Source organism: Saccopteryx leptura, chromosome X, assembly GCF_036850995.1.
Source record: "Saccopteryx leptura isolate mSacLep1 chromosome X, mSacLep1_pri_phased_curated, whole genome shotgun sequence".
Taxonomy (NCBI): Eukaryota; Metazoa; Chordata; class Mammalia; order Chiroptera; family Emballonuridae; genus Saccopteryx; species Saccopteryx leptura.
In genome coordinates, this window is record NC_089516.1 from 38,454,273 (window position 1) to 38,479,755 (window position 25,483).

Here is a 25,483-nt window from a genome sequence, read left to right on the forward strand (position 1 = left end):
CTGAGCCAGGGAGGAAGAGATAAATGTCAGGTCCTGACCCACAGCACCCACCCTGTTGTTCATTCGTTCGTCCTCAGTGCAGGGCAACAGGTAAGGTTTACTTTCAGCCTGGTGCCCACTTTCTGGTCTGCTTGCTGATCTCTGCCCATGCTCACTCTCTGGCCTGGCTAGATCTGACTTTGTTATTTAGAATCTGTCTGTCATTTTCTTTATTTTCCCCCCTCTGTATTTTCCTGCTTTTCCTTGTTTTCACCTTTCCTGTGTCTTTTTCCCCTTGTTTCCTCTCCTTTGATAGTTTTTAAGATCACTCACTTCAGTTCATCTTTCTCTGACACCCTAGCTTTTCCCTTATTTTCACTTTGTCTGAGTTCTATGTATCCATTCTCTCATTCTTTCCATTTCTTCCTTCTATTCTGTATCTCTCAGTCTCTTTCTCTTTCTTCCTTTCCTTTTCTGTCTCCCAAAAAGAGGTCTTGATATTTATTCCAGTAATTCTACATTCCTCCCTCATTTTGACTCCTTCTCTTTGTTTGGCTGACAGCAGAGATCAATTAGTTAGTGCTTAGGTGGGCAGAGTGGGGAAAGAAAATTGAGGGAGTGTATAGATGGTGAGGAGAGTGAATTGGATAGGAAGGGATCTGAAGAAATTGAGAGATGAATAGTTAACAGAAGTAAGGGGGAAAGGTGAAAGAGGAATACGCTATGTCACTGAAAGTCAATAGGTTTGTATTCTCAACCCTAATTTATTGTGAAATCTGAAAAGGGAGCTTGGCTTATGATTTCCACACTCTTTTTAATTTTGGTTTTGTGGTTTTCTAAATTTTTCAGTTTCTAAAAATTTCTGATTCTCTGCTTCCAGTTATCTAAAATGTGCTATGATTCTTCCATGATGGAGAGCGTATAAGGAAGGGAAGTAAATCCTGACGCTTCCAACTCCTGAAATGAAGTGATCACATCTACTCCACAACTAACTTATTCTTAGAAAGCAGGCCACAAAAGGGAAAAAGAGACACGGAATACTACAATGTGTGGTTTTGGGCTCTCTGAGGAGGTAGAGTTGTAGTTGGCCTTTCTGATTGGATGCTGACATGAGAGGATTTTAAGGTGCAGGAAAAACCTTCCAGTAAGGATCTGTCATTTGCCCTGAAAGTTCAGCTTTATCTCTTTGAATAGAAGCATTGTTTTCAGAAGACCCCTGGCAAAGATTGTTACATAATGGGTGCATAAGTTATGAAGTGGTGGAATAAATAAATAAATGAGTGAATGTTCACCAGTACCTGAAATACTACTTCAGTTAGAAATCTGTTCCTTTAGTAAAGGCATTGGTCAAATCAAATATATCGGAAAAGGGCCTATTAGTGCAGCAGAGGTGATTAACCTCTGGAGTCGGGCTTGCAGTCAAAAATGTGTGTAGTAATATTTGAATCATAGATCTATAGTGGTTAAGTTAGTAGTATCCAGAACCAAATTGGATAGATTTAAATCCTGGATCTCCTACTTACTAGCTCTGTGACCTGGACAAGTTACTTAATCTTTTTGAGCCTCAGTTTCCTCATCTTTGAAATAAATTGATATTTGTGTCTACATCACAGGGTTGTCACAAGGATTAAGTAAATCAATGCATGTGAAGCATTTACAACAGTGAGTACTTTGTGAGTGTTTGATTAGAATCTGATCGAATCTATTTAGTTATCTAGTCCAATGCCCGTGGAGCAAACACAGAGCCCAAGTTTACATAGTAAATTGTAACCTGATAAGAGAAAGAATCAGGATTGAGACAAGAATAAGCTTTTCAGACCTGGTTTAGTATATTTATGATGTAATTTCCCTTGTTATACTTTCACTTTCTTTACATAGAAAATGTAGAAAATAAAAATAATAGCTAACACTTTTTTCAGTATTTACTATGAGATAGGCATTCTTCTATATACTTTACATACAGATTATCTTACTGAATCTTCCCAACATCCCTGTGAAGTAGAATGTCCTTGTTATTATCAACATTTTACAGACAAAAGACACAGCAGAGACATGATTTTTCTAAGGTTCCAGAGCTAGTGAGTGGTAGAGCCATTATTCAAACCCAGATAGTTTGGCTTCAGAGGCTATGTTCTTAATATCCTAAATCACTAAATGACTTCTTTTATTCAATGTTACTTCATTTTCATGATGGATAATGGGACAGAATGTAAACAGAGCCTAAGGTAACTAGACTACAAGATTATGGGTCATAAAGATGGACAGGCAGAGTGAGGCAGGATAAATTCCAGGAAAGGACTGTTAGAACAGAGAAAATGGAACTGAAGCTTGAAAGAACTTGATGGTTCAACAAATTCCAATCAACAGTCTATATTTTTCTAGGTCACTGAGAACAACATTGCCCAAAACCCCTTCGAAATGATAAGTTATTGTACTTCTTCCATTTTTATATAAGGCATTGAGAGTAGGCTCTAATCCACCATCATTCCAAAGCAGAACTTGACTTTCCTTACAAACTCTGTGGCTTTTTTTTTTTCTACCATTTCACACCCTGCTGTTATCATTAATGTCAGTGTTGATGTTGGCGAAAGGGGTTTCTAGGAGCCTGGAACCTAGCCATTTGTTTTGCCTGCCTAGGTTTGCCTCCCTGCACCCCTTTTCACCACCAATAGCCAGAGTCAGTCCCAGCCAGATGCTTAGATGTGATTCTAGAAGGGAGCTCCTTTTCTCTCCCACACCCTGATCTCATCTGCAGAGTGGTCAGACCTCAGTGGCGATAAACTTTAGGAGCTTTATCTGTGGTTCGCAGGCTCAGCCTCAAGTGCTTTAGCCTTTGCAGGCAAGTAGGGGAAGGAAAACTCGTATCTCCAGATACAAGGTAGGCATTGGATCCAATTCATTACCTCCCATATGAGGTAGGCATAAAAATACTTTACGTCTGACAGCTGATGAAAGCTGAGACCCAGAGAGTGGAAGTGACTTTTCAAGAATGTCCAATAGAGCGTTGGGGAACTGCAATTAAAATAAGAAACACTAGCATTTATTGAAAATTATGTGCCAGGTACTGTCCTTATGGTTTAACATGATGAGTTTCATTTAGTCCTTTAAACACCTCTTGGCCTTTGGCAATTTCAGGGCCCACACACCCTGTGCCACATAGTAACCTTTGTTCCTATGACAGCCTGTGAGAGTTGGAGGGAGGATGCTCTGGAGTGGAACAAGGGGAAGATTGCTTTGTGAGTTAGGACGAGCATGCTTGCTTTGTGAGACCTGCAACGTGGGGGTGGGGGTGTTGATGCTCTATAGGAAGTGAAGGAGGTCGCCATATGAGAACAGGGCCACAAGTTTCTTCTGTTCACTTGTCCTTCAGGACATAAGACCATACTCATTAGCTTTCCTGATGGTGCCAGGGCCTTTGTCTTCCCACATTCCTTCATCTTTCCTATTGTTTTGTCTCATACCTTGTCTTTTGATCCTCTTATGCTGGATATCCAATTTGCCGTTTTTCTGTTAATCTGTTCCTCCCTCTTACTCTTTCTAGCTGTCTTTCTCTGTGTCTCTCTCAGCCCTGACTTATCCCAACCCCCAACCTAACTTAGCCACCTCTCTGTCTCTACTGTTTGTCTTGTCTCTATTCCCTTCTGTCACTGTGTCATCTTCCTCAATAGGGCTAAGCTCCTCTCCCCACCCCCTTCCTCCTCCTTCTCTTCTCATAACTCTTCTTTGTTGTTCTCCCCGACCCCCACAATATCTGGCAGATTTTCTCCTTTATCTTCGTGCCTGACTGACTCTCTGCCCATGCTAGATTCTCTCCATTCCTGCTCTCACTTTTCTGAATCTTTGCGTATTCCTCTATGCTCCTTGATCTGTCTTCATTTCCCTTTTGTGCTCTTCTATCTCTGCCTCTACCTCTGCTTTCTCTCTCACTAATCTCTCTCTCTCTTGTCATTCTTCCTTCCCACCCTTGCTCTCTTCTCTCTTTTCATTCTAAGCCTCTCAGCTCAGTCTCTTCCTCTGTCTTTTTGGATTTCCCATCACCCTTTTGTCTTGTTTTTCTGGAGCAGTCCTCTTCTCCTTGTTTTTTATCTCTATCCTGTCTCTTTTTCCTTTGGCTTTGATCTCTTCCTCTCTCACAATTTCTGTACTTATAACTCCACCACTACCACTGTATCTTTGTTCTCTCTCACTTTCCTTCTTTTATCTTTCCTTTTTGTAAATTTTAAATTTTATTTAGAAAATTAACTTTAACAGGATGATATTGATCAATAAGAGCACATAGGTTTCAGGTAAACATTTCTATAGCATTTGAACTGTGGATTATGTTGTATACCCATCTCAAAGTCAAGTTATTTTCCATCACCTCGTACTTGTCCCTCTTTATACCCTTTCCCCCACCCCCTCTCCCATTCTCCTCCCCCACATCTCCTTCCTCCTGGTAATCACTTCACTTTTATCTATGTCCTTGAGTCTCAGTTTTATATCCCACCTATGTGTGACATCATACAATTCTTAGCTTCTGATTTACATATTTCATTCAGTATAATGTTCTCAAGGTCCACCCATGTTGTCGTAAATGGCACTATACTATCATTTCCATTGTATACATGTACAATATCTTTATCCAATCGTCTATCAAGTGACATTTTTGTGTTTCCCATGTATTGGCCACTGTGAATAATGTTGCAATGAACACAGGGGTGCATATATCTTTGCATACCAGTGTTTTTGAGTTTGGGGGATAGATACCCAGTAGAGGGATTGCTGAATCATATGGCCATTCTATTCTTAATTTTTTGAGGAACCACCATACTTTCTTCCATAATGGTTGTACTAATTTGCATTCCCATCAGCAGTGAATGAGGATTGCTTTTTCTCCACAGCCTTTCCAACACTTGTTATTACCTGCTTTGTTGAATATAGCCAATCTAACAGGTATGAGGTGGTATTTCACTGTAGTTTTGATTTTCATTTCTCTAATAGTTAGTGAAGATGAGCATATTTTCATGTATCTGTTGGCCATTTGTATGTCCTCTTGGAAGAAATGTCTGTTCAGGTCCTCTCCCTATTTTTTATTTGAATTGTTTGCTTGTTTGTTGCTGAGCTCTGTGAGTTCTTTATATATTTTGGATATTAACCCTTTATTTTTCTTTTCTCCTGACTCTTTCTCTACTCTCCTTCTCTTTTCTCCATTTGAATCCCTGTTCATTCATTAATTTGCTCCCAAAGTCAACAAATATTTATTGAATGCCTGCTGTGTGTATTTGGTTTCTTTTTTATGATCTTCTGTCTGCTTTCTCTCTTCTGTCTTAGCCTCCACCTCTTTCATTCACCCATAGACTTGTCTCCCAGACCCCTTGGGTCTTGCTTTCACCTCCTTCTCTATCTGTGCTTTTCCAAAATACAAAAGTAAATCCAAAACAGCAAAATACCAGTTTTAGGGAATATGTTTTGTAGGGTCTAAGGCCTGCCTTTTTGTCCTATTCCCTGAATATACATACCTGTGACTGCAAACTCCTTTTCCCTCTCTGCCTTGGGCCTGCTCAGGAAAAACTCTGGGCTGAGGCTCAGAAGTCAGTGGTATATGTGTGCATTAGCGGGCTGAATCTCCACCTTGGCTGAGACCAATATTCTCAGAAAAATTCTTGGCTTGAAGTGTTGATTCAAAGTGTTAGGAGGTTATCGACTCCTATTCTGCCACACACTCATACTTCAATGATCCTCTGCATCACAGAGAGGGTCACTGGCAAAATATGAAGCAGAATTCAGGTTTTATGACCTCTGGTTGGAGCTCTTTCCTTCCCCTCTTTAACAGTAAGTTTTTTTATTCTTCCTCTCTGATGTCCCATTGGTATATTTTAACATTGGGAAGGTTCTTACCCTGAAAGAACAATAAAGGCAAGTATTGGGTGGGAAGTTAAAAGCAAAGGATCAAATGCAGGAATGAAACTTGGCTTTTGGCCAGGCCTTCATAATAGGATCTCATCTTCTGCAGGACTTCGGGTTCAAGATGGTGGCAGCAGCCATGTTGCTACAGCGTTGTCCAGTCCTTCCTCGAGGCCCCTCAGGCCTCCTGGGCAAGGTGATTAAGACTCACCAGTTCCTTTTTGGTATTGGATGCTGTCCCATCCTGGCCGCACAAGGACCAACCTGTTCTCAAATCTACCTTAAGGCAACCAAGACTGGAGGAGGTAAGAAGAGGTTACTGGAAGATGAGGAGAATGTCTGGTTTGTAGAGACAAGGTGCCAATAATTAGTAGGGTTTATGTAAAAATTGTAAAGGCAGAATAAGCTGGCCTAAAAATATACCTAGGGTCTGACTTCTGCCAGTATCTCTAAAGAGCCTCACTTTCATGCCCCTCATACTCAATATACTCATTCTGAAATTACTTAAAATTGCCTAGATCAACTCTATTATCTTAAACTTCTATGCCTTTGCTCCTGTCAAATAATCCTCTGCCATATCTTTTACCAGAGTATCTCATATTTCTCTTGAGACACTTAACTTAAGCATAATCTCCTCTGCAAAGCTGTCCTAGACTTCCAGCCTGTCTAATTCTAACTCTGGGTCATGTGTCCTCCCTGTTCTAGACTTCCATAGCCTATATTCTTCCTTACATTCAGGCACTGTTCATAATGTATCTTCAGTGTGTGCTATTCCTGCCAGTTTAGGGGCTCTCCTAGCACAGAAACCAGACTCATCCATCTGTGTGTCTCTACCATACCCTGAGATGGCACTTTGGGATACAGTAGGTTTCAGCAATAACTGTTAAACTAAACTTAAGGTTAGAAATGCACTGCTACTTACCCTCTTACCTTTGCATAGATTCTCCATCTTGGGCCAAGAGCCACTGTCCCTTCATGCTGTCAGAACTCCAGGATGGGAAGAGCAAGATTGTGCAGAAGGCGGCCCCAGAAGTCCAGGAGGATGTGAAGGTTTTCAAGACAGGTTGTATTCAAGTTCCATTTTATCCAATTTCTACTTCTAACACTTGAACTCACTTCACTACAGTCCTGAGCTAGGCTAATCCAAGGGCAGCTAGTATGCATCCCATGATAGGGAGTCGAGTTTTTCCAGGGAACCATACTAGGCAATAGGTTAAACTGTACACTGAAGCACACTGTCCCAAATACACACACATGAAGAAGCTCCTGTATCTTTTAACCATTAGTCTAAAATAAGCCTTCAAGAGTTCTGCCTCTTCTCTTCCAAGTGTGTAAATTAATCCCAACAGGCTGGACTCCTATATTTAAGCAATAACTCTATGAAAATATGGATTTGCATGAAAGAATAAGTGATGGGAATGGGTACATACCATACAAGGGTATGGAGCCCTAGGTCAACTCAAATGGTACAGATCACTCAAGATAATAACACGAGAGATGGTCACAGTGTTTACATCTTTCATAGGCCCTTTTCAGATATCATTAAGGGTAAAAATTTCAAAATTGAATTTTAATGACCTTCAGAAAATAAGAGTAAGATACACTGGCTTGCATCTACTTCTCATGTACAAGATTCAGGGTTTCTGCCCCAGTTACCTCACCCAAGGGGAAGTTCTATTAGAAAGAAGTGTGGCCCTGGCCGGTTGGCTCAGTGGTAGAGCGTCGGCCTGGCGTGCAGAGGTCTTGGGTTCGATTCCTGGCCAGGGCACACAGGAGAAGCGCCCATCTGCTTCTCCACCCCTCCCCCTCTCCTTCCTCTCTGTCTCTCTCTTCCCCTCCCGCAGCCGAGGCTCCATTGGAGCAAGGATGGCCCGGGCGCTGGGGATGGCTCCTTGGCCTCTGCCCCAGGCGCTAGAGTGGCTCTGGTTGCAACAGAGCGACACCCCCTGGTGGGCAGAGCGTTGCCCCCTGGTGGGCGTGCCGGGTGGATCCCGGTCGGGCGCATGTGGGAGTCTGACTGTCTCTCCCTGTTTCCAGCTTCAGAAAAATAAAAAAATTTTTAAAAAAAGAGAAAGAAGTGTAATTCACCTTATGGCATGTTTCCTGATACAGGAGCCTGCACTTAGGGAGATGAATAGCTGCTCATTTTGCATAATATTTTTTTCTTTCTGCAGAAGGTTTACCTACTTTATAAACTTGATTTATCATATTTTGCTTTGAGTTAAAAATAACAACACATGCTTTATTCACCACCACCCCCGCCCTTCATGGCAAATAAATCCCACACTTCTTCTCAGACCTGCCCACCTATCTGGTCTCAACCAGCCTGAGGAACCCATTCTCTAGTCCCCAGGAGCCAGAGCAAATTTTAGAAAAGTTCACATACCTGCTATAGAACAACATGACTGGTGAATTTCCTGAGGTGGAAAAAGGAGGTAGAAATATGGAAGGAGTGATGAAAGGGCTTCTGACACCAAAGGGAGTCTGAGTTTATTAAATGCCAGTATTAATGCTGGCAATTGCCAGATCAGTGTGCTTTGGCAGTTGATTCACTTCTCATCAGTGAGATTTTCATACCTGCTTCAACAGGTTATCATAAGGAAGAAATAAAATTACATTTATGGATGTGTTTTTAGCTTGTTATGAGGCCTCATTAGATCTTAAGTTTATTCCTATTATTTCTTCTCCATGTTTCCCTTACAAACCCTCATCCTTCATAGAGTGCCTTTTCCCTCTTTTATATTTGTTTATATTCATTTAATAACAGAATTTGTTTTATTTTCCTAATATAAAAGAAATAGTATTCACTGTAAAATATTTTCCAACAGATACAGGAAAGTATAAAGAGAGAAATTTAAAATTAAAGTTCCAGTATCTGCTATTATTTTGTTTTCTTCTATATATTTTTCTGTGACTAAACACACACACACACATATCCTACATTCTCCTCTACATACACTTTTATTAGGAATGTGATCTTACTTTACACAAAGTTTGCTTTGTTCACTCAACCATATATCATGGCATCATTCCATGTCTAAACATAGAACTACAATCGATGCAATGTCATTCAGTTAATCAAGCACGTATTGTTTCAGGTTATTCAATTATTTGGGCATAGTCTCCCAGTTAACATTGTATATTGGTGTTACATACATAAAATGTGTCCAACTATAATATGTAGTATTATCTTAGACTTAGTATGAATATATTTGAGATAATTTATCTACTACTCTATTGGGTTGCTTCCAATTTTTCCTATTATAAACAGCAGTGCAATAAACATTATTGAATGTACCTTCTCATGCACATAAGTATTTCTTGGGATGTAAGGTTGTGTATATTTTTAATATGAATAAATATTTCCAATTGCCCTCTAAAATACATACGTTATCTATCAAAGAAAGTATCCATATTCTCACACCCTTGTCCAACACTTTATATTATCAGACTTTTAAATCTTTATCAATTTTCTAGGTGAAACTGTGTTTGTGTAGTTTGATTATCCCTGATTAAGCATATTTTTCTACATTTATTGACTTCTCTGTTTAAATTCTTTGCCTACTTTTCTACTGGTTTGAAATTTTTTCATAGTAATCTTTCAATTTATAAAAACTATATTCTACATATCAATAATTTTTCTATTAAATATGTTACAAAATTTCTCTAGGTATATCAATCAGTCTGTGTATTTTAAAAACTTTTGACACATATTTCCAAATATCTCTGCAGCAAAAATGTTATCAGTGTATACTCCTACCTCATAGGTTAACATTGGCAACCATCATTATTTCTGTCTCATATATACAGTTCTAGAGTTTGACAAGCCCTTTGGCAAATGTTATTTCAATTTATTCTGAAAATAGGTTTTCCCCACTTTGTAGTGGTAGTGATTTAAAAAGTGGTCTCTAGGTTACTTACTTGTAGGCCACTTACTTATTGTATGACCTTGGTCAAACTACCTAAACTCTCTATGCCTTGATTTCCTCATCTGTAAAACCAAGATACTAATAGACCTTTCCACATAGGATTGTTGTGAGAGATAAATAATAGGTATAGCCTGACCAGGTGGTAGCCCAGTGGATAGAGCATTGACCTGGGACACTGAGGACCCAGGTTTGATACCCTGAGGTCACCGGCTTGAGTATGGGGTTGCTGGCTTGAGTGTTGGATCATAGATATGACCCCATGGTCGCTGGCTTGAGCCCAAAGGTTGCTGGCTTGAAGCCCAAGGTTACCGGCTGGCTTGAGGAAGGGGTCACTGGCTCAGCTGGAGCCCCCTAGTCAAGGCATATATGAGAAAGCAATCAATGAAAAACTAAAGTGCCATAACAATGAGTTGATGCTTCTTATTTCTCTCCTTTCCTATCTGTCTGTCCCTGTCATTCTATGCCTCTGTCTAAAAAAAAAATAGGTATAAAGTTCATAAGACAGAACATTACATGTAATAGGCAGTCATTAAATGTTGGCTATAATAATATAATCAAATATTAGTTATTATTATTAACACTACCATTATCACTTTAGTCATAATAATGCTAATATTAGCCAGACATTAGCTTAGGTATTGTACATTGTTTGTAATCAGATGCTCATAATTCTGCAATTTAGCCTCATTCTAAAGATGAAGAAATTAAAACTAAGAGAGAAGATTCATGACTTGCTCAAGGTCTCACAAGTAGGAAGTAGCAGAGTAATTACTTGAAACTGTATCTGTCAATACTCTTTCCACTGAGACTGGAAGTAGTGATTCCAGTAAGGTGATTTCCACACTAAACTCAGGAAAAGAGATGAGTCCATGCCAAGGGTAGAACGCCTGAGTGAATGTATGAGTAAATGAGTGAGTAAGCAAAGGGATGGTTGCATGAAGTAGTGGAGAGTTAATGTAGCCCAGCAAGTTAATGACTGATCAAATAAATGAATAAATGTAAAGAAAATTAGAAAAGGTAGAATCAACAGCATGAATAAAATGTGAACTAGCTAGGAAGTGATTTCAAGTGAATTCATTTCATCCCCATCTCTACTCCTGCAGGAAACCATGTGTTTGGTTATGACCAGTTTTTCAGGGACAAGATCATGGAGAAGAAACAAGACCACACCTACCGTGTGTTCAAGACCGTGAACCGCTGGGCTGATGCATATCCCTTTGCCCAACACTTCTCTGATATATCTGTGTCTGCAAAGGATGTGTCTGTCTGGTGCAGTAATGACTACCTGGGCATGAGTCGGCACCCTCGGGTCTTGCAAGCCACACAGTGAGTAGTAGGCCCTGGGCCATGAGCTGTGGGGACATTCTAGACAAGAACCAAAGCCACACATGGAAGGAAATGGTAGGGCTGGCAGTGAAAACTGGGGTTCCACCCACCACTTGTTTTATAAGGTCCTCCAGCATATTTAATCCTCAGATATTAACTAAGTCAGTTAACAAACCATATTTTTCTAAACTCTTGGATGTCCAATGCTATTGAGGAGAGGATAGGATAAGTAAGCCCACTCACCATGAGCTCTCACTCTGGCTACAGAATGACTGTTGTCAGAGATGGTGTGTGACGAAAGTCTTCCAAGTTTTTCAAGCTCAACCTAGCTTCTCCCTCAATCCCTGAGTGCCTTCAGCCTGAAAATGAGGGTCCGTGTCTATCCTCCATCCCCATGCTGCCCTCTACTTAGTCACTTAGTATACAAACAACACAAGATCATTAAGTCAACATTGACATCCATCAAGAAAGAGAAACCTACCCAGTTTCTCAGTGTCTGACAAGAGTTTCTTCTCCTTGTCTCCTCGTTTGTTTTTTCCTGACTAGAGAGACCCTGCAGCGTCATGGAGCTGGAGCAGGTGGTACCCGCAACATCTCAGGTACTAGTAAGTTTCATGTGGAGCTGGAGCAGGAGCTGGCTGAGCTGCACCAGAAGGACTCAGCCCTGCTCTTCTCTTCCTGCTTTGTGGCCAATGACTCTACTCTTTTTACCTTGGCCAAGATCCTGCCAGGTAAGCCTAGGGCATAAGCTTTGTCTGGGGCTGGTATCCTGTACTACCAGCATACAGTCTCACTGTCTTCATTACTTGTTCCCTCTCTTGTGAATTCACTTGCTCCCATTGCCCTTCTTTCTTCTCCACCTTGCTTATCCTCAACAGTGGATGACTACATCCCTCTCTTTTCTCCCCTTCTACACATAGGCTGAAGAGCACTACTAAGGAACATTGCCTAACTACACAGAAGAGTAACAATTTGTCAACCCCCCTCCAACTCAACTGGGCTTTTACTACTCATAAACAGTCCTTTTCTGTCCCCACATCTGGTTTTTAAAACTTTCTTTCCTCTTCTAAAACCTGTGACTACCTCCTCCTTCACTTTTAGCAAATAACTTCACATCCTACATCACAAAGAAAACAGAAGTCCCCAGAAAGGGACCCCTTCAATTTATAGCCACCAAACTTACAAACTTACCTAATTGTTCATCTATTCTTCATTCTTCCCTTTTACAATTTGAAGGTGAATCTCTCCTTCCACCTAAAGCCAATCTCTTACTTTGTACACTGGATTCCATCTGGATCTCATCTTCCCACTCTCCCACTCTCTAGTCAATAATATCCTCAACTCATATGCCTGTCATCCTTCCATCACAGCTCCAACACTGAATGAATATAACTCTCCAACCTCTCTATCAATCCTGGGTTTATATAATTGCTCAGATGGGAGTCACTAAAACTTTATGGTTCCCAACTTCTATCAGCTCCTCTATTCTCTCTGGCAATCCTGTTTCCAAGTCTCCAGGACAACTTTGCCAATCCCCATTCTCCTCAGCCCTCCTACACCTCTACTTCACCCTCACCCACATGAACATCCTCACATGTTCTCTCCTCATTCCTTCTCTCCTGTCACAGTGGAAGAATTGCCCTTTTTATTATTTACAAATCCTTCTGCTGATGCTTTGTGTCCCATTCCCCTCTACTTTCTCAAGAATGTTGACCTATAAGTTTCCTCTCCCCTGTATTTTCAGCCTCTCCTCTTTTAAAAACATATTGAAGTTTCTTTCATCTCATAAATATATTTATACATATATATCCCCTCATTATGCTCTAACTATGGCCCTATCTTTCTCCTTCTTATAACGGACAAATTGCTTGAGAGAAGTCTCCATACTTGCTATCTACTTCCTCACTTCCTGCTAATTTTTAGGACACTACGAACATCACCATTACTTCTCAGAAACTTTTTCTGAGGTCAAACATAACCAATAAATCCAACATTTTTAGAAATATTTCCAGTGAGCCTCCTCCTCAACCATTACAATTCAACTTCTTTCCATTTCCGCTGCAACCATCGTAGCCTAAATAATATAATTTTCTTGATTTCACCTTTGCCCTCATGCAATCTATTCTTCATATCAGGCAGAGTGATATTTTTTAAATGAAAAACATTATTTTAATTACTCCTCTGCCCAAACATCTTTAATAGATACCCATTGCCCTTAGGACCAATTTTAAATTCTTTATCATGGCTTCTAAAGCCTCAGGCAATTTGACCTCTACCTATTTCTTAAGCCTCATCTTTTGGCATCCCTTTTATCACTCTTCCATTCAGTAATATATAGGCATTCATATGTTAACTTACTCACTTATAAATCAGTTATGTTTATTCATTCATTATTCAAGAAATACTTATTTATCTACTGTGTACCTAGCCTCATCTGGGTATCAGAAACAGAAAGGTAAAAACATGTGGTTCCTGCTCTGAAGAAACCTTCGGTCTACCTGTCCTTCATGACAGGTTCATCAGAAGTCATGCCTGATTTCCTCAGACAGAAGTGATCCTTTACTCTAATAAAATGCCACAGTTCCTTGATGCCAATGCAATTTGAATGGCCAGGAATCAACTCCCTCCACAAATTTTTCACTTCTACCTGCCCTGCCAGTATTGCCCAGTAAATATCCCTGCATTCCTCAGCTCCTAGAGGAAGGTCTTCCCTCTGTTATCTTCACTTATACATTAAAGGGGCTGGATTCTATGGTCATTACTGGCCCTTCTACCTCTGATATGTCATGAATTTATGATTCAAACTGTGGAAGTTTGATAATTATCCAACTTATAAGCAGAGAGATGCTACCTGGAAGAGGTGGGATTTTATCTGGACCAAGAAGAATTGAAATTGAGCATCAGTCCAGTTCAACAAACTCCTTTCCAAGGCTTGATCATATGTGTCTAAGAGAAGGAACATAGGCCCTGTCCTCAGGAAACTCTAGAGTTTCTTGGGAAATTAAAATTTCCTTTACTCCAAGATAGTCAGAGGCCAGACCAGGGTTGGAAATGACTGCAGGGAAAGATGTAGAGGTCAGAATTTTAGGAAAGAGGAGATCTTCCAAGGGAGTAAGAGGTGTCACAAAGATTTCTAGAGGATGGGAAAACAGAGCAAGGTCTTATAGAGAGGAAAGGGTTGGTCCTCTGCCCCTCCCAGATCAGTCCTGAGGTTGAAGTGGGAATACTGGGACAGAAGCTTAAGAATTATTCATCTTGTTCCTTAGGGTGTGAGATTTACTCAGATGCAGGTAACCATGCTTCAATGATCCAAGGTATCCGCAACAGTGGAGCAGCCAAGTTTGTCTTCAGGCACAATGACCCTGACCACCTGAAGACACTTCTAAAGAAGTCCAACCCTGAGACACCCAAAATTGTGGCCTTTGAGACTGTTCACTCTATGGATGGTATGTATATGCACGAGCATATATTTACTAACATTGGTCTCACAAAAACCAAGATGATAATGATAATAGATAACATTTACAGAGTGCTTATTACATGTCAGGCAAAATTATTAGTATTTTATATGTATATATATAAATTTACTGAATCTTCATAATTCTATGAAGTAGGTCCTATTATTACATGTTATTATTATTTTTATTCATTTGCATGAGGAAAGTGAGATACAAACAAGAGAAGTAACTTGCCTAAGACCACACAGCCAGAAAATGCTAAAAGATCGAGGCAGCTATTACAGTGATCTTACAGATTAAGAAATTAAAGTTTAGAGACAGCTCCCAATTTATCTTGGGTGACTTAGTAAATTAGTGCCAAAGTATGTATCTTCACCCTAGGACTTATGATTCCAATTCCTTCACACAAGTCTCCCTCCATGACAAATGATGTACAAATCAATGATCTCAGTGTATGGCTTTTGCAATGGAAAATTTCACAAATGATTGTCCGGGAATTTTTTCAAGGTCCAGTATAAAGCATTGAAATCAAAACAGGTTTTCAAATCAGACAGATCTAAGTTAAAATCTCACCCCTGGCACTTATTAGCTCTATGAATTTGGATAACTCTTTGACTCTCTGAGCTTCAGTTTCCCCCAAGGTAAAACATCTGGTTGTAAGAATTAGAGATGATGAAAGTGATCCTATTTATTATGATCTAAGTAGATCATAGTAAATGATCATTTTAATTTTTCACTTTTGCAACTGAAACAAAGGAGAGTCCATAGTATTCCCTGATTTAGCCAACATACATGCCATCAGCATCATGTAATGATAATGCACAGGCTATGGAACCAGACTATCCATTTTCAAATCCCAGCATGACAATTTACTTAGTTGATCAATTTTCTTAATTGCACTGTGTCTCAGTTGCCTTATTTGAAAAATGGAGGTGATAATAGAGTAGTTGTGAGAAACAAATTAGTTAATATATGTAAAGAATTTATTGTTGTGCCCACTCCCACATTTCTACAACTAGTAATAAAGTAAAATCATCCCATGATTATACTATTGAGACTACTCTTATTTATTATTTCTGTAGTGGAAACCAGGTTGGGACGATCCTCTTTCCTTACATTTGCAAGTGAACAGTCCTTATTTTTTGATGGAAGCTATCCTAAACTGTCAATGGTAGGGCAGAATTTCTCCCATTGAAATGATGCTTGAGCCATCACACTGTCTTGTCTTGCGCTTCACTTTCTGTGGTTGTTCCCACCAGTTGCTCATATTCTTTAATCCTAGCCTGGAGTCCTTGTTTCCATCAGAAGAAGTTTCTTCTGTATTTGAACTCCCTGGATCTTAGTAGTTTCTAGGAATGGAGAAGGTGTGGGTTCTTGTATATGCAGTGGCCAAGAGGTCTACATATGGGACTCACAGCCATTTGAAGATCTTATAAACAGTTATAAGTAGAGAAGATGTCTAGAATAACATGGAAAAATCTGGTAATCTGTATGGAAATGGAAGGGAACCTACAGATCACTTCTAATTCACTTTCAATCAATAGATTGAGACTAAGCCTATGTGTGGGAAGGTGCCCGCATATAACAACATTGACACAGATGAGAAATACACTTCCACAGAGAAACAGAAAAGACAAAGAGACGGAGGCACAAAGAAACACAGAAAGGGACACAAAAGTACAGAGAAAGAAATTCTGAAGTAGAGAGTCAGAGAAGTAGACAAAATGAGAAAGTGAAGGAGGAAGGAGAGAGAGAGAGAGTCAGGGACAGAGAAGAAGTAATGGGGAAAAAAGACAGAAAAAATAAGGCAGACAGAAAAACAGATACAGAAACAAAGACAGAAATGGCCACAAAAAGATAGGTAGTGGCAGAAAGCCAGAATGATAGAAACAGGGAGGCCAGAGAATAAATATATTGACAGGGCTGCCAACAGCACCTGGCTGAGTGGATGAGTGGTATCTGAAATCGGGACAGCATTAACCTGGTGCAAAAGGTGACTTTTTCAATTTATTTAAACACATATATCACATAGGCTAGTGCCAACCCTAAATGGAAACAAAGAGAGGCTGGAACATGGCATAAACAAGAGAACACATATTGTCAGAATGAAGTAAAAATAGAGAGGCAAGCCTAGACTATAACCTGGAGAAAACACAGATACACACAGGTGGGGTGGAGGGTAGGAAGAGGGGTGATGGTAGAGAGAGAGAAAGAAAGAGAGAGCACATGAGTTTGGGTGGGAGGGAGGTGAAGGCAGTTAATATAAATAAAGAGGTTTGAAATAGTCCCAGGGTAGTTGTGGAACAGAAATGCCACACTGGAGATGGGAGCTGGGGAAGGGTTATGATCTCCTACCTCTATGGCTTGACTTTGCTCAGGTGCTATCTGTCCCCTTGAGGAGTTGTGTGATGTGGCCCACCAGTACGGAGCTCTGACTTTCGTGGATGAGGTTCATGCTGTTGGACTTTATGGTCCCCGGGGAGCTGGGATTGGGGAGCGTGATGGAATTATGGACAAGATTGACATCATTTCTGGAACCCTTGGTGAGTGAGTGCCTTGGAATTCCCTTACATAAAATCCAAAAAGGAGGTGGCTGAAAGATCCTTTTCTTCCTCCTCCCCGAAGCTGCAGGAGTGATTGGGTAGAATTCACAGCCCCAACCTGTGGAACTCCTGGATTCCCTCTTTTTACTCCTTCCTCACTACAAGTTGCTGAAAAAAAATGTGTGTGTGTTTTTTTTTAAGACTCCTGTGCTAGGCCAAATAGCCAGGTCATACTCAGTAAGTGGGGAGTTGTAGTTCTACTCCCCTTTCCTACTACAGCCCCAAACTTCATCTTAGTTTCACTTTCAGGCCTAAACAACTCAAGATCCCCACCCTGCTCCTGCCTATCTAGTCATTGCATATGGCAGGTCTTGAAACCCTATCTCAAAGCAGCAGAATTATCAATTCTTGCAAATAATGATTCTCCAGCCATGGACAGGAGAAAAGAGCAGAGGCCTGGGAAGGGAGTCTAGAGCTCCAGCTCCTGATGCACCTCTTTGTGTTACCTGGGGCATGATTCTATTCTTCTGGGGACTGACAATGGGGTCTGTGCATATCCTCCTCCTCCCTGTCTCCAGGCAAGGCCTTTGGCTGTGTGGGCGGCTACATCGCCAGCACCCGTGACTTGGTGGATATGGTGCGCTCCTATGCTGCTGGCTTCATCTTCACCACTTCACTGCCTCCCATGGTGCTTTCTGGGGCTCTGGAATCTGTGCGGGTGCTCAAGGGAGAGGAAGGCCAAGCCCTGAGGCGAGCCCACCAGCGCAATGTCAAGCACATGCGCCAGCTACTAATGGACAAGGGCCTTCCTGTTATCCCCTGTCCCAGCCACATCATACCCATCCGGGTGAGAGCCCCACCCTTCCCAATGCCCTCCTCTCCTATCTCTGACGGGAGCCTTCCCACACCTGGAAAACTGACACCTGCTTCTGTCATCAACTCTGCTTTCCTGTTAACCATTTTTGAAAAGTTATCAGCCATTCTAGATTAACCAGTTAACCAGTCTTTTTTCTTTTTGTATTAGCTCTTATGTCATCCTTATTGGAAAGTGCTGGCCCTCACAATATTGAGTATCCATAACCTATATATAATTCAGTGTTTTTCAAACTGTGCATCAAGAGCATTAGTGGGTTATAACATCATCTTAAACAAATCTTTCTTGTACATCCAGCCTCTTAAAGAGACCACCTCTTAAGAAACCTGTAAACTAAGTATGATGAAAATTCTTGTATTTTATCAAGGAATAGCCATTGGCTTACATCTATGGTATTGTGGCTATAAATATATTTGCTCACAAAAAGAGAAAAAGAAAAGAAAGAAAATGTTGCAGTACATCACATATAGTAAGGGTATCATTTTACGAGAAATTTGTTTCAGTTTTGTATGTATGTATGTGTATGTGTATATGCGTATTGTAGGTCATGGTGTGAAATGTATTTCTTATTAAGAATTGAAGTCAGAAAATATAAAATCAAAAGCAATAGGACTAGTTGTTATTTTAGATTCTCAACTATGTTTGAGTGTTTACTACCTTTAAAAATGACCTGCAATGCCTGACCAGGCAGTGGCACAGTGGATAGAACATTAGCCTGGGTCGCTGAGAACCTAGGTTTGAAACCCTGAGGTCGCTGGCTTGAGTGTGGACTCAACAGACTTGAGGCCCATCTGGCTTGAGCATGGGGTCATACATATGACCCCATGGTCACTGGCTTGAAGGCCAAGGTCGCTGGTTTGAGCCCGAGGTTGCTCACTTGAGCAGGAGACACTGGATCAGCTGGAGGCCCCAGTCAAGGCACATATGAGAAAGCAATCAATAAACAACTGAGAGGCCACAACTATGAGTTGATGCTTCTCATCTTTCTCCCTTTTTGTCTGTCCTCCTCTCTAAAAAAAAAAAAAAATCTGTGACTTCTTTCTTAAATAACATCTATTTGTGTGTGTCAGTTAAGTAGGGGTGTAGAGAAGATAATTTTATGTAACTATTGTATGGATGAGAAAGAAATAGTCACTGCTCCTTAGACCAACCCAATATTCCCTTGAAAGACTTTGTAAATATTTGTGGTTGTTGTTGTTTTAATTAACCTAATGGCATCACCCCAGAGTGAGGCTTAAGAGATTTATCTTCTTATCCAGAACCACCCCAAATTAACATACTAGCCAAGTAAAACCAGCACGCTTGCTCTGCAAACAGCTTCAAAATGTTTCCTAGCAACAGCTCCACCCTGCTTGTTCAAGTTTGATAGCTGACTCTGAACAACTTGAGTCTAGAGCTGACACTGACTAAGCCCTTTATGAAAAAAATGTCCCAAAATTCAATGTTGTTCCTTCATCTGGTTCCTTCTACCTACTTAACAGAGCTAGTGATAGTGGGGCCAAGGTGGCAGATATTGACAGGCTTTTCTCATGAGCCCAGGTGGGTGATGCAGCGCTGAACAGCAAGATCTGTGATCTCCTGCTCTCCAAGCATAACATCTATGTGCAGGCCATCAACTACCCAACTGTCCCCCGAGGTGAGGAGCTGCTGCGCCTGGCACCCTCCCCCCATCACAGCCCTCAGATGATGGAAGACTTTGTGGGTAAGTCCTCAGCATGGTTGCACAACACACTCTCCCTTCTTCCGGCCCCAGGACCTGAAAAAGTTAAAATGGATACCATTCATTTAAAAAATATATTTCTGAAACATCTATTGTATGGCAGATTTTACACCAGGGTCATAAATGAATGAGAAATAATCCCTAGACTTATAGGGCTCCAGTTTGGTTGAGGAGTTCATAGTGGACACAAACAATGTCTTCAAGGGGTGAAAATTAACGAAGACAGAGAATGTGGAAGTTGTGGGAACAGAAAGGAGGGTTGTGACCCAACATAGGAAATTCAAGACCGGCTTCCTAGTGGAGATGACATAAAAACCAGGTCTTTCAAGGTGAATGGTATTGGACCAAGAGAAGAAAAGGATAGGTATGGAGGGGTATTCTTAGCAGAGGAAAGAACATGAAGAAAGGCAAGGAAGAGAGGGTGAGAAGCAGCCTGGGATATATCAAGAACAATAAGTAGGTGTTACAGAAATGTAGGATAGTAGGAATGGAGTGGGGAAGAGGAGTGTCTATCTGTGGGTCTACAAAGACAACACAAAACAGAGACTGGATTGAAAGGCTTATAATGCTGACTGAAAGCTTGGGTTTTATCCTGAAAGATGACAGTTTGGTCAATTCACCTAAAGCTTACTGGATTATAGGGTGTGGTTTATAGCATAGGACTTGACATAAAGAAAGTACTCATTCCAAGTCTGTTGGAAGACATGTACATAGGCAGTTGAAGATCTAGCAGACAGGCATAGAGATGGATGGTACTAGTCCAGTGTGATGAGCTACATTGCTCTTGGAGCTGCAGGAAGAGTGCTCATTTGTGGCTAGAGAAGGCCGGAAGGATAAAATTAGGGAGGCTTTGTAGGCAAGGAAGTCCTTGTGTAGCACCTTGAAGTACGTGTGGTATGGTATAAGGACATTCCAAAATAAAAGAAGTCTATCAGCAAGGACCCAAAGATAGGAAAACAGGGCACGTATTGTCAATAGTCATTCTGTTTGTCTGGAGCCTAGACAGTATGAGAGTTCAAGGAAGACAAGATAGGTAGGTGCCATTCAATCATTCATTGATTAAAAAACATCAAATAATGCTAGCCAATATTTATTAAGTACTTATCATATGCCAAGCACCATTCTAAACACTCTACCTGTATTAGCTCATCTAATCCTCATCAGGTAGAGATTCCACATTAGTACTTCCACTTCACATATGTGAAAATTGAGTCATTAAAAATATATAGTAACTGGGCCCTGGCCGGTTGGCTCAGTGGTAGAGCGTCGGCCTGGCATGCGGGAGTCCCGAGTTCGATTCCCAGCCAGGGCACACAGCAGAAGCGCCCATCTGCTTCTCCACCCCTCCCCCTCTCCTTCCTCTCTGTCTCCCTCTTCTCCTCCCGCAGCCAAGGCTCTATTGGAGCAAAGATGGCCCGGGTGCTGAGGATGGCTCTGTGGCCTCTGCCTCAGGCACTAGAATGGCTCTGATTGCAGCAGAGTGACGCCCCAGATGGGCAGAGCATCGTCCCCTGGTGGGTGTGCCAGGTGGATCCTGGTCGAGCACATGCGGGAGTCTGTCTGACTGCAGAGAAATACAAAAAAGAAAAAAATATATATATAGTAACTGGTGCAAGTCACACAGGTACTAGATTAGAACTGGGGAATTTGTCTCTACCACCATAGTCATAACCACGTGGTCTACTGCCTCCCTGGGCTGATGATTGAGACTTCTAGAGCTTTAGCTCAGTCCTTTCAGTTGTTCTGGGCTTCAATTATAGAGCTCTGGGAATCCTCAGTTCACTGAGTGTCCATTTATGCTGGGCTTTTGCAGGAAAGAAATATGAATGGTTTTCACCATAACTTCACCAGTCCTTCAAATCTATAGCCAAACCACCCTGAAATTTTGCAAATGTTTTCTACAATCCCTCTCAAATCTGTTCTCTTTTCTCTATTGATACATTTTAAATCCATATCAATGTGATTTCTTATTTTTCTGCTTCTCTCTTGCTTCCTTTTAATCCCTTCTCCATACTGACCAACACAGGGACTTTTCTAGAAATCTGACCATATAGCTCTCTTGCTTTAACCTCTTCATGTTTCTTTATTGTCTAGACTAGAGTAATGGTCTTTAAGATGAGGTATGCAAGATGATGCATAGGGTGAAGGAATTTATTAGAATTTTTTTAAAATACAGGTTTATTACTTATAAGATCTGAAAATTATACAACATACCTGGGATTTTATGTTTACTTTTTATCTTAAAAATTGGGAATTAAGCATTACTGATATTGATTTTTAACACATAGACTGAGAATGATACATGTATAGAGTATATAAACAAGCATACATAGATTGGAAATACATGCTAAAATGTTTGTACTGTTTGACTATACAGTCCAAAACTGGAGACTACTTGGAGAATAGTAAAAACTCCTTGGTATGGCATTCCGTGCCTTCAACATGGTGATTTCTATCTGCTTACCTCTTGCCCCACATTATTTTATTTCTAGATACACTGAATGACTTGTAGTTCCCTTATTTTTTCTCTATTGCCTAACCTCTGGGACTTTGCTAATTAACACTCTCTTCTAATTGGAATGCCCTCCCTCAAACCCTTCTTCTGGCTTACTTCCTTTTATTTCATTTTCTTGACTTTTAACCATGCATCTTTTCATTCTTTCAAAAAATATTTATTGAGTACTCACTGTGTGCTACACACTATTCTAGGTGCTGGGGATCTGGTAATAAATAAAACATATACAAAAACCCTATCCTTCTGGAGCTTAAATTCTAGTGGAAGGAGATAGAAAACATTTTTAAAATAAGCAAATTAGAGTTGACTCTTAAACTACAGATTTGAATTGAGAAGGTCCACTTATATGAGGATTTTTTTCAATAAATATAGTCAGTCCTCTGTATCCCCAGGTTTCATACCCATGGATTCAACCAACCATGGATCAAAAACACTATTTTTGATCAGTGGTTGGGAATTGTGAATGCAGACTGCAGACTGTATGCATTATTCTACACCATTTAATATAAGAGACTTGAGCATCCACGAATTTTGGTATCCACAGGAAGTCCTGGAACCAATCTTCTGTGGATAACAAGGGACTGTAATTAAGTCTAGGGGGAGTCAAAAGTTATATGTGGATTTTCGATTGTGCAGGATGCCACTACCCCCCACATTGTTCAAGTGTCACCTATATATAGCCTGGCAGTTATAAGCATTATGAAAAAATAGAGCAGGATAAGGGGTGTAGGGAAGTGCTAAATGGGGGGGATAGGGGCCAAATTGGAGGAGGGTTGTAGCATTAAATAGAGTATTAAGAGTAGAGGTCATTGAGATGACACTTGAGCAAAAATATATGAAGGTGAAGGAGTTGGCTGGACAGAGAGCTATGGGAAAATCATCCCATGCAGAGGGAATGATCTAAGACAGGGAAGACCATAACACAGGGGTTACTTTTGTATTTGAGGACCAAGAAGAGTGTAGATGGAGTGATGTAAGCAAAAGGGAGATAGAAAATTGTGGACAGAGGGGCAATATGGACCCAGACTGTATAGGGTACTGTAGGCCATTGAAGGAATTTTGGCTTTAACTCTGAAATGGATATACTTTTCAAAGGATTTGAGCAGAAGAGTGACATGTCTAACACAGGTTTTAACAGAATTGCTCTAACATTTATGTTGAGAATAGACTGAAAGGGAGAAAGAGTGAAAACAGAGAGATACAATGGGGGATACTGTAATATTCCAGATAAAAAATAATGCTGACTCAGACTTGAGGATAGCATTGGAAGTGATAAGAAGTAGTCAGATTTTGAAGGTAGAGCCAATGATATTTGCTGATATACTGGATGTGTAGTAAGAAAGGAAAAGAAAAATAAAGACTCTAAAATTTATGGACTGAATAATTGAAATTGCTATCAACTGAGATGGGTAAGGCTGAAAGAAAGCAGAGTAGGCTACTTTGGAGATTAAGCGGGATCAGTAGCTCAGTTCATGTTAAGTTAGAGATGCCTATCTATCATTGGAGATATAGAAAGTCTATTAAACATACAAGTCTAGAATTCAGGAGTGCAGTTTGGGATGGAGATGAAAATTTCAGAATCATCAGCAGAAAGATGGTATTTGAGGACCAAGAAGAGTGTAGATGAAATGATGTAAGCAAAAGGGAGATAGGAAATTGTGGACAGAGGGGCAGTATGGACCCAGACTGTATAGGGTATTGTAGGCCATTGAAGGACTGAATGAGATCACCCAGGAAATGATCATTTTAAAAGCCATGAACAGAGCCCTGGCACACACCTGAGATTTCTGACAGTGGGGTAAGGTTCCCACCTTTGGGTTCTTACCCCCTCCAGAAACACTCCCTACCCCAGGGTCCCATGTCACAACAATGGCACCGTATGGTTACTGTCTATCATTTTCTTCCCCAGGCTGGAACTTACAAGTAGATAGATTCACTTCTTGACCACACAGCATGCCCTGTACTTTGGGTGCAGTCCAGGCCAGGCCAATACAGCTATAAATTGTGTCAAATAGGCGCTTCCCAATCTTTTATACATCATCACAGCACCCATACACAAATGGTTAACATTCGTAACACTCAGCAGGGCAAACCAGAAGCTAGTTCTGGTTCCAAGACGTCAGAGTTGAAGAGATCTGTATGTTAGCACATCTGTACTATGACACAGAGATTAAGAAAACCTAGTCTAACCAATTCTTTCCCTCCCATCCTCCCACCCCCTTCAGAGAAGCTGCTGGTAGCCTGGACTGAGGTGGGCCTTCCTCTACAGGATGTGTCTATTACTGCCTGCAATTTCTGTCACCGCCCTGTGCACTTCGAGCTCATGAGTGAATGGGAACGCTCCTACTTTGGGAACATGCAGCCCCAGTATGTTACCACCTATGCCTGAGAAGCCAGCTGCCTCAGATCTCCACCCCACCTGCCCTTCACTGGAAGCTGGGCCCTCTTCCAGTCCTCTGCTTTGTTGTGTGCTGACTTGAGCCTGAAAGCAAATAAAGAGCAAACTGCAGCATTTGTAGCCCTCTGCTGGACAGAGAACAAACAACTGCACTATACCTGACTCGCTAAGGCAAGCGGCAGAGCCATCAGAAAACCACAGATCACTTGCTGACCTGACCACTCCATTTTACTGATAGGGAAACTGAAATCCAGAAAGGAGATGGGCAAAAACCATACAGTAAGTTGAACAAAGAACTGAGACACTTGGCAGGTTTATTTGAAACGGCTCTTACCCAATGGTTTCAACAAAAATTCAGGGATTGACTCTTTTTTTTTTTTTTTTTTGTATTTTTCTGAAGCTGGAAACGGGGAGAGACAGTCAGACAGACTCCCGCATGCACCCGACCAGGATCCACCCGGCACGCCCACCAGGGGCAACGTTCTGCCCACCAGGGGCAATGCTCTGCCCCTCTGGGGGGTCGCTCTGCCGCGACCAGAGCCACTCTAGCACCTGGGGCAGGGGCCAAGGAGCCATCCCCAGCGCCCGGGCCATCTTTGCTCCAATGGAGCCTCCGCTGCGGGAGGGGAAGAGAGAGACAGAGAGGAAGGAGGGGGGTGGAGAAGCAAATGGGCGCTTCTCCTATGTGCCCTGGCCGTGAATCGAACCCGGGTCCCCCACACGCCAGGCTGACGCTCTACCGCTGAGCCAACCGGCCAGGGCTCAGGGATTGACTCTTCACTGGACCTGGAATCCTAGGCTTCAGGTAGCCCCTGAAGCCAGGAGAGGAGTCAGTTCATACCAGACTGCTTGGAGAGT

The 25,483-nt window shown here is 41.3% G+C and overlaps 1 protein-coding gene across 1 annotated transcript; it reads left to right on the forward strand.

Moving 5' to 3' along the window:
• ALAS2 (5'-aminolevulinate synthase 2) lies at positions 1 to 24,737 on the forward strand. The gene is made up of 10 exons (XM_066357121.1): positions 1 to 90; positions 5,972 to 6,167; positions 6,803 to 6,925; positions 10,895 to 11,117; positions 11,664 to 11,848; positions 14,384 to 14,563; positions 16,954 to 17,118; positions 17,697 to 17,965; positions 19,532 to 19,694; positions 24,453 to 24,737. Exons 2-10 carry the CDS (start codon positions 5,987 to 5,989, stop codon positions 24,614 to 24,616), a joined length of 1,653 nt encoding a protein of 550 aa, XP_066213218.1. The 5' UTR covers positions 1 to 90; positions 5,972 to 5,986; the 3' UTR covers positions 24,617 to 24,737.
• Positions 24,738 to 25,483: the final 746 nt, after the last annotated feature.

Bases quoted from the DNA above. Each gene is read 5' to 3' on its own strand.
- ALAS2 (XM_066357121.1), top strand. From the start codon at position 5,987: ATGGTGGCAGCAGCCATGTTGCTACAGCGTTGTCCAGTCCTTCCTCGA. The intron at 6,168-6,802 runs GTAAGAAGAGGT...ACCTTTGCATAG, and splicing joins GGCAACCAAGACTGGAGGAG to ATTCTCCATCTTGGGCCAAG. The intron at 17,119-17,696 runs GTGAGTGAGTGC...CCCTGTCTCCAG, and splicing joins CATCATTTCTGGAACCCTTG to GCAAGGCCTTTGGCTGTGTG.